This window comes from Echinops telfairi, unplaced genomic scaffold (assembly GCF_000313985.2).
Source record: "Echinops telfairi isolate 266 unplaced genomic scaffold, ASM31398v2 ScPeMD7_7458;HRSCAF=8496, whole genome shotgun sequence".
NCBI classification, from domain to species: Eukaryota; Metazoa; Chordata; class Mammalia; order Afrosoricida; family Tenrecidae; genus Echinops; species Echinops telfairi.
In genome coordinates, this window is record NW_022111358.1 from 46,565,756 (window position 1) to 46,575,325 (window position 9,570).

The following is a 9,570-nucleotide window of genomic DNA, read 5'->3' on the forward strand; positions in this document are numbered from 1 at the left end:
TCCCACCAAGGCTGACCAGCATCATGCCCCTCTCCCAGGGCCCAGCACCCTGGGAGAATGCAGCAGCTCTTCAGGGCTCTGGTTCTTAGACTGCACCAGACCTACCCTATGCAAGGAGATCTGCCCCCTAACTCTGGAGACACGGGTGGGGGGCTCCCCAGCAGCGGGCACCTCCCTCCCTGTCTGTCATTTGTAGTCACCAACACCAGAATCTCCCTAGATTTTTATTGACAGCTCTCCTCAGCGTGTAGTGGCCCTCGGCCCCCGGGTAGGCTCCTCCATGCCCTCCTGGGGAGGCACGGCCATGTGCATCTCCAGATCCAAGGAGCTGCCCCCTGGCCGGCTGGCCGTCTCCGTGGGGCTGGTTTGGTGCAGCAAGTTCAGCTCAGCAAGGCGCCCTTCGGAGGACATGGGTCTGTCTGCCCGCTGGCGGGACAGGGCTGCGAGACAGGAGGGGCTGAGGTGGTTCCCGCCTCCCTCCCTGGGGCCCACCTGGGCTGGGTCCCTGGAAGCAGGGAGCAGCCCCCTTTAAACCCCCACCACCACCACCTCCAGCCAGGCTGAGCCAGGCTATGAGGGTAGCTGTCCCCGGGCTTCAATGCAAGCTCAGGGTCTTGCTCTTAAGCAGTGAGGGTCTGTCCTTATGATCCCCGAGTATAGGGGTTATTAAAGGCCACGTTCAGACAGCTTTAAAGTAAACAAGCAGAAGCAACAATTGGAGGGCAACCCCAACTGGGTCAGAGCAGTACACTGCAAGATTCTCAATGACTAGGTTTTTGTTTTGTTTTTTTCTGTGGGGCCTATGGGTAGATTTGAACTTCCAACCTCTTGGTGAGTAGCTGAGATCACCATTGGCACCACCAGGGGCCCCCATTCACAGACAGATGGCCATTTAGATGAGTGGTTCTCAACCTTCCTCATGCCGTGACCCTTTCTTACAGTTCCTCATGTTGTGGTGACCATAACGTGGTGACCCAACCATAAAATTATTTTTCGTTGCTACTTCATCACTGTCATTTTGCTACTGTGATGAATCGGGCGACCCCTGAGAAAGGGTCATTTGACCCCCATAGGGGTTGCCACCCACAGGTTGAGGACCGCTGATTTAGACTTAGACTCCTGCCATACCCACACCCCTCCTCCTGGCCCCTCCTACCTCTCGACAATTTTAATCCCCTCAGAGCAGACTGGGGTCTAGGAGAAGGGCGCTAAGGAGCCCGTCGAGAGACTCCTGCAAACCAGGGCACAGAGCACCAACTGTTCCCACCACCCAAGCTGGCCTGGAAGGGGGGCGGGGGGACAGCCGTGGCTCCGTGGCCAGGGCTGGCTCTGGGGCCAGGCAGCCTGTCTTCTGATCCTGGCTCTGCCTCTTTCCTAGCGGTGTGGCCTTGGCCCAGTGCCTTCACTTCTCTGTGCCTTGGTGTTCTCAACCATCTGTGGGGCTCACGGCAGCCTCTACCCCTTCGAGTTGGGGTGAGCAATAAAAGCGGGTGAGCAACACACCGGAGACAGGGAGCTGGGAGCTTCCCTGTGTCCTCTGCACCCAGCCACAGACACCGACTTCTGAGACTGGGACATCTGTTGGGTGGCAGCTAGGGCTGTGGCGCTGAGCCTAGGAGGGTCTCCTGTGGGCTCCCAGGGACCCTGGAGCCTCCTAGGCGCTTTCCTTGGCCCAGTGTGGTGAGGCCACATGGAGGGAGGCAGCGCTGCTGTGGCGACCCCTAGTGCACAGACTGGGGAACTGGCCCTGGAGAGCGGAGAGGTTTGCTCCTTCCGAGGGAGTCGGTCCTGCCTGTCTGCCACTCTCAGGCCACGGGCTTCCAAGTCTACCAGGCCCCCAGGCCCTTGTGTGGCTGAACGCCGTGAGCCTTCAGGTGGCCTGGCCTCCAGGTGTGAGCACAAGGACTCCAGGGGTCCTCTAGGCCTGGGGCAGTGGGGAAGCTGAGCGGTGACAGCGTCTGGCCTCAGTGTGTTATATCTTGTTCTAGCTCCCGCTGGGAGCACCAGCCCTGGGGAAGGCCCCAGCCTGCTGCCAGAGCCTTGGGTGGCCATGCTGCCATTTCTCCTTGTGGAAACCGGGGAGCAGCAAGAGCGTACAGCCCACCGCCCGGCACACAGTGGCGCGGGTTTCCTTCCCTTCTCCGTGTCACCCCGTTTCTCAGCCCCCAGGTCAAAAGGGTAAGCAGCTGGGGGTAGGCATGGGTGCTGGCAGGGAAACTACCTGTGTTGCTGCCAACCATTGTCTGTGCACTCTGAGGCCGCAGGGGCAGCTGGCTGTGGCCGCTCAGGGACTGCTGCCGGTGCACGAGGGCCCGGGAGGGCAGCTTCGACTTGTGCTTGGCAAGTCCTGAGGCTGAAGGGGGGCAATGGGAGACGGAGGTCTGTGCTATGGGACAGAGGGGGAGAGCACGGTGGGGACCCGGGGGAGGGGAGAGGGTCTCTGGTCCCTTCCCTATCTGCATTTGTGGAGGTGCCCTTTGTAACTGCTTCGTTCCTTCAATTGCCCATCCCCCCTCCCATCCACCCATCTGTCCATCCGTGACGTGTCCAACCATCCAGCCACCTGTCTGTGCACTAGTCCATCTCATTGTGCAAGCCACCAGCCATTGTCCGTCCATCCCTCCAGCGTCCCCAAGGAGGGACACGCATTGGCCCTGGCCTGGGTGCTAGGGGAATTTGGACCCCGGGTTGACAAGTCCAGAGGGACAGAGCCAGAAATGCACATAATGCACGGGTGGGAGGCGAGGCATGACGAGCTTCTGCTCTGACTAGCCAGCCACAGGCCCATCGGAGGAGAGCGAAAGCGTGTGGGGACTCGGAGAGGGCGTCTTGGTTTGAGGAAGGGGGAGGGCGGGGCGAGGCTGGGGCAGAAAAGCATGCTGGTGGCAGCATGTGACAGGGAAAAGCCAGCAAGAGATGCTGGGACATGAGGTCCTGACTGGCTGGCCGAGGCTGGAAAGCTGACCTCCGCCTGCGAGCATGAGCCCACTGGCTTTTGGAGACCTGGATGGAGAGCAGTTAGGGAGGGAAAAGGAAGGAGCCCAGGGCCCAGTGGCCCAAAGAAGTACCTGGCCTGACAAGGGATGGAAGGTCCCTGTGGGCCCCAAACTACCTAGACACTCACTGTCTTTCGTCAGGATGCCCGGCAGCCTTGTATCCATCCGCCCCTTGTAAATGTGTCCGTCCAGACCCAGGATGTCCACCTCGTCATGCTGTGGAGATGGCAGTTCTCAGAACACCGTCTTCCCCTGACACCAGAACCTCCCTCGGGATTCAGGGTGGGCCCAGCCAGGAAGGGAAGTGGAGCTAGTTTTCTTCCGAGGGCCCGTGATGGGTGGCTATGGGCCAGGGCCAGGCCAGGATTTGGCTGACTCTTTGCAGAAGCAACTGCCCCCAGGCAGAGGGCTGTGATGGGGGCGCCCGGGGGATTATCCTGGATGACTTGAGACTCTTGGGAACCAGGGTCCTTCCCCCCCACCCCGGGGACAGCCCCCGACCTTCCTGGCAATCTGGGTCTCCTCTGTGGGGAGCAGGCCCTGAGGCAGGTGCTGCAGGCGGGTGCGGCGATAGGGGTAGGTCAGGGTGTGGCTGCCTCCACAGCGCCTGGGTGCCGAAGAGTAGGTGTAGTCGGTCAGGTCCAGCACCCTGTGAGGGACAGCCACCGAGTCACTTAGGGCAGGCCACCAGGGCATGCCCGGTACACGGAGGAAAGTGGCAGCGCGCCCTAGGGGTCTCTGGGAGTCACGAGCAGGACACCAAGGGGGCCACGCACCCTCCAGCCACGTCATCCTGAGAAACACATCTACACACACACACACACACACACACACACTCAGAGTAAAATGACCTTCCAAGGAAGGAGGCCCATTACACCCCCCGCCGTTCATTTTGTTCTCCCAGAGTGAGCAGAAGCACACACACACACATTCACATTCATACTCTGACTCACACCTCACATGAACACACTCAACTTGTACACGCACTCACTCTGCCACACTCATTCCCACTCGCAAGAACACAGCACTCTGCCACACATACTTCCACACACCCGCACCGGATCGTTCACACAGACTCCGCGCTCACACATACCTACCTTTCTTCAAGCCACTCCCACCCTCATGCACGCCCTCACACTAGCACATGCTCAGCTCTTACAAGCACTCCCACTCATTCACACACACACTACTCACACGTACACACTGCTTACACACTCAGACTCATACACAATCATGCACACCCTCACACTAGCACAGTCTCAGCTCTTACAAGCACTCCCACTCATTCACACACACACTACTCACACGTACACACTGCTTACACACTCAGACTCATACACAATCATGCACACCCTCACACTAGCACACACTCAGCTCTTACAAGCACTCCCACCTCGTTCACACACACTACTCACATGTACACACTGCTTACACACTCAGACATACACAATCACGCACGCCCTCACACTAGCACACACTCAACTCTTACAAGCACTCCCACTCATTCACACACATACACACTACTTACACTCAGACTCATACACAATCATGCACGCCCTCACACTAGCACACACTCAGCTCTTACAAGCACTCCCACTCATTCACACACACACACACACTACTCACACGTACACACTACTTACACTCAGACTCATACACAATCATGCATGCCCTCACACTAGCACATGCTCAACTCTTACAAGCACTCCCACTCATTCACACACACACACTACTCACACGTACACACTACTTACACACTCAGACTCATACACAATCATGCATGCCCTCACACTAGCACATGCTCAACTCTTACAAGCACTCATGCATTCCTTCACACCCATTCTGTCCACTCACACCCACTCAATTATTCACACCCGTTCATAGTGACACACACTCATGGACTCCTTCCCCTCTCGCACGCAGGCCTGCTCATGCGCTCTCAGGCAGGCAGCAGTGTTCCATTTACAGCTCCCCCCTACACACACACACACACACACACACACACACACACACACACTCCTACCGTTTATAGCAGGGAGTGCCCAGGCACTGGGACTGCAGGAGCTCCCGGATCATCTGGCTGCTGGCCTTGACGGAGCCCCCGAAGTGGACCTGCACCTTCTCGATGTCCATCAGCATCTTGGAGTGCATGCTGCGCAGGCGGCCCACGCTCCTCTCCATCTGGCCCAGCTCGGCCCTTGGGAAGGCACTGCCCAACTTGAGGCTGCAGACAGACAGCCCCAAAGTGGACGGCGCTTTCGCCTTCCAGAGCTGGCCCTGCTCCGCCCCTGCCCCAAGGCCGGACCCTGTGCCAGTGACATGGAGCCTGTGCTCCCTGAAGCAGGCAGGGTGCAGGAGCTGGGAGCTGCCACCTGCCATCCTCCTTGCACACCAAGCCGGCCACACCTAAGCTCTCGATCCCCGAAGCACAGTGTGCAAACCACCCTGAGGGCCGGATCCAGAGCCCCCTTGGCTGAACCCACCTTCAGCTGAGGGGCTGGCATGCTCTGCCGGCGACCCTACAGGACAGAGTAGAACTGCCCCCGAGGGTTTCCAAGGCTGTCCCCCTTTACAGAAGAGGAGTGCCGCATCTGCCTTTGGCGTGGCGCTGGTGGGCTTCCCACTGCCAACCTGGCAGCCGAGCGCTTAACCACCGTGCCCCCAGGACTCCTCCCACAACTCCCAAAGGGCACCAAGAAGGACGAGCGCCAGGGAGCCGCCCTAGTGCTCCCCAGAACTACAGAGCCCCGTGCCGGCCTCCCCTCCCCTGGGGATCCCTCCGTGGCCATACTTGCGGCTCTGCTGGCGAACCTGCTCCAGCTCAAAGATGGTGTATGGCCGGGAGGACCGGTGCCCGGGGAGGCTCTGCCCCACCGGGGTCACCGGGATGACTCTGCCAGGGACAAGGAGAGGGGGGTGTGGGGGTGAGCAAATGCCCCGCCCACAGACCCAGTCACCCAAGGCCTCAGGTAAAGGTGGGGTGGGGTGCAGAGGATGGGGAGCGTGGGGGGGGGGGGGAAGGGGAGGGAAGATTAAGGGGGCGGGGGGCACCCGGGCGGGCGGGCCAGCAGGGGAAGGCTGTGTGGTGAGAACCAGTCCGACCCACATAGGAAAGAGGGAACAGAAGAATTGGGGTGTCTGGGGTGGGGCGATGCAGGGCTCACAGCCTGCTGGGCCCTCAGAGTGGCCAGGTGCTCCCGAGCAGGCACTCACTGTCCAGACACAGGTGTCTCCAGGGGGCGGTCACAGGAGAGGCAGTGGAAATGGGCCAGGAGCTGCCTGTGAGGAGTGAGGGCACGCAGTGAGGAGCCCCACCCCTGGGGGGGCTGGACCCCAGGCCCCAGAGGTCCTAGGGTACATCTTCTTCTCTACTGCAGGCCCACCCGATAGCTCCTGCGCCTCCGTGTCTGGACCTCAGACCAGGGTCCCCAGGGCTCCTAAAGGCCCGTGCTGTCTGCTGACACCGTAGGAAGGCCCGAGGCCTGCCATGACCCTGAACCCCTTTCTCCATGACAGAAAGAGGGATGGGCTAGGAGACCCTTCTGAGCTCTGATATTCTGTCCCTCCAGCCTGACCGCCAGCTGTCCCGACCACCACCTGGCCTCGGGCCTCACCGCCGCATGATGGCGGCCTCGTCCGCCTGGAAGAGGGGAGAGCGCTCCTTGAGCTGCCGCCGCAGGGACTTCCAGCGGTCCTCCAGCAGCTGTTTCACCGGGTCCAACTCCAGGCGGTCCAGCTGCAGGGGACCAGGCAAGCACAGCTAAGCCAGCAGGTGGGGGAGGCCTGGCTGCCCGAGAATGGGACAAGAGCCTTGGCCGCACCTTGCTGTCCATCTCCACCAGGAGCTTGTCCAGCATCTTCTGCCAGTCCTGCTCCTGCCCACTCATCCTGGCCACCAGCTCCTGCATCATGTGGTTCAACTGCTCCGTGGTGGCATCAAACTGGATGCGGCTCACTTTGCCTGCCAGGGCACTCTTGTCAGCTTTCTGCGGGGCACAGGAGAGAAGGTGCCCGTGGGAGCAGGGCCAGGAGGCGCCCCAGCCCCCCCCCCCCAGGTGTTGGCCTCTGGGAACACTGGGCAGGTTCCCACGTTCCTCCATGCCTGCCTTCCAGGGACTACCAGCAGCCGAGGTCCATTCTGACTCAGCCACAACCCTGCAGGTCCACGTCCGTGGGGCCCCAAGAGGCCTTGCGCGGCTGCCCATCTAAATGGTAGGCGACTGCCCCCTCTTTTTCTAGGGAGCGCTGGGGGATTTGAACCACTGATTTTCTGGTCCAAGTGCTTTAACCCCAACTCCACCAGGGCCCCTTTCCCCCCAAAAAACACCGAGTGATACTTCACACCCACTTGGGTAGCGGGCATCAGAAGGTCGGAAGGCAGGGCAGGAGGGAGTGTGGGACAGTGGTTTGGCCCAGCCTTTAAAAAAACTGAACAAAGCTGCCCCGTTTCTGTTGCTGCTGGCAGAGGCCGTGGGGTTGTTTGGACGCACAGGGGCCCCGGGGGCAGTAGAACCGGCTCCTAGGGCTTCCAGGCCGTGCTTCTGACAGAGCCGACGGCGACATCTTTCTCCTGGCAGCTGCTGGGTGGGTTTGAACTCGCACCCTTTCAGCGAGCACCTTTGCGCCATTAGGGCTCCTTAGAAATGACCTTGTGACCTGGCAACTCCATTCCTGAGCATCTGCCCCAAGACCTGAAAGCGCAGCTCCGTGAAGACTCGTCATTCCAGTGTTGCCGACACTCGGGAAGAGGACCAACGAGGTGTGGCAGAGCCCAGGCAGCAGAGCAGCGCATACCCATAAGGAGGTGCTGGCACCCGTCACCAGACGGGCACAGCCTGGGAGCCTGATGCTCAGTGAAATGAGGCAAACGAAAGGGACCGAAGACCGTCGGATCCCACTCAGATGCACGATCTGGAATAGGAAGTGGAGCCCTAGTGGCGTAGTGGTTACATGTTGGGCTGTAACTGCGAGGTCTGCAGTTCAAAACCACCAGCCGCTCTGAGGGAGAAAGATGGGCGTTCAGGGGTTTTGTGGGGCGGGGGGAGGACATAAAGGTGTGGGGGAGATAAAAGGGAGCTGATGTCAGGGAATCCAGGAAGGAAAAGTAGGTTTGGAGACTGATTATGGAAGCAAATGTACAATTCTGTTTGACGTGATTGGACTATGGGATGCTACGACGTGGGTATTAACTCCCATGTGAGAGCAAGTTGAAAAGGCACACATGCGACCCGAAGAGTTAAAACTGTGCCAGTAGAGCCCCCTATGATGCAGGCTGGACCGGGTCTGGTTTCCAAAATGCTCTGTATTTTTGGTTCGTTTTTTGTTCACTCAAAGTAGAGTGGCTCTCAGAGGTGTTACATCAATGCAGGTGACCCTCTTGAGTCTGTGCTATGTGCTTTTCCGTTTTTCAGTAGATGAAACCCAAGACTGATGAGCCTAGAGGGGCAGCGAGTAGAATTAGGGGCTGGGGGGAGGGCGTACAGCAGTAGCGGCGGGGCGAAAGGAAGACAATGTCAAGGAGTCTGTGTAGAAGAAGAATGGCTGGAGACCGTGGTGGCGGTTGTACAATTCTACTCGACGTGACTGACATATGGAACGAGATGTTATACGCATTAAAGCTCAAGAAGTAAATAAGGAGTTCCAGCCTTGGAAACCCACGGGGGCAGCTCTACCCTGTCCTGTAGGGTCTCTAAGGAGTCGGCATTGACGTGACGGCAGTTTGGTTTGAGACTAGGAAGCCGTAGAGATGCAAGTGGAGACAGAGAGATGAGGGACAGGCACCCTGGGCTCGATCGAGGGGATGAGTTTCTCCTCGTTTTAGGCAACGGGCAGTGATTGTGTTGAATGTGAATAATGTCGTTGACTTATATACTGACGGCTGGTAAACACAGCAGTGTGTGTGTGTGAGATATGTAAGCCAATCTGTACAACCCCTCTTTAGAGCGTTGAAAAGCAGGGAGGTTACTTTGAGGACTAAGGGGCACCTGACTCAGGCCATGGTGTTTCAATTGCCTCATACGTCTGTGAAGCTGGGCGGTGCAGAAGGAAGACCAGAGAAGAAGCGATGCCTTGAACGACGGTGTTGGGAAGAGTACTGACAGTCCCAGTCTGTCTTGGAAGCAGCATGACCAGAGTGCTCCGGAGTGGCGAGGGTGGCCAGACTTTGCCTCGCATGCTTCGCACACGTGGTCAGCAGAGACCAGCCCCTGGAGGAGGACCTTGCTCTTGGTAAAGTGGAGGGCCAGCGGACAAGAGGAAGAGCCTCACGGGAGGTGGGTGGACACAGTGGCTGCATCGATGGGCTCAACCGCGGTGAGGACGGCGCAGGACCGGGCGGGGTTTCCTGCTGTTGTGCACGGGGCCGATATGGGCCGGGACCCACTCGAAGACATCAACAGTGGACCACCATTTAAACCTCCCCTTACAAAGAGAGCCCAGAGCCACGGTCCTGAGACCCATTGTGTGTGTGTGTGGGGGGGGGGCACCCCAGGGGCAGCACTTACCACGTCGATCTCCATCTCCAGATGATCTCTGTTGGCTTTCTCCCGCTCCAGCTTCTCGATGCCCTGGTACA

The 9,570-nt window shown here is 59.0% G+C and overlaps 1 protein-coding gene across 1 annotated transcript in view; it reads right to left on the bottom strand.

Moving 5' to 3' along the window:
• Positions 1-240: 240 nt before the first annotated feature.
• The window catches only part of QRICH2 (glutamine rich 2), a 38,273-nt gene continuing 28,943 nt past the window's right edge, over positions 241-9,570 (bottom strand). The window contains exons 15-24 of the mRNA XM_013006272.2: positions 9,500-9,562; positions 6,818-6,982; positions 6,611-6,732; positions 6,210-6,275; positions 5,788-5,889; positions 5,020-5,220; positions 3,498-3,645; positions 3,125-3,212; positions 2,222-2,353; positions 241-440 (exon numbers count right to left, since the gene is read on the bottom strand). Coding sequence (XP_012861726.2) covers positions 241-440; positions 2,222-2,353; positions 3,125-3,212; positions 3,498-3,645; positions 5,020-5,220; positions 5,788-5,889; positions 6,210-6,275; positions 6,611-6,732; positions 6,818-6,982; positions 9,500-9,562 — 1,287 coding nt within the window. The remainder of the gene's footprint in view (positions 441-2,221; positions 2,354-3,124; positions 3,213-3,497; positions 3,646-5,019; positions 5,221-5,787; positions 5,890-6,209; positions 6,276-6,610; positions 6,733-6,817; positions 6,983-9,499; positions 9,563-9,570) is intronic.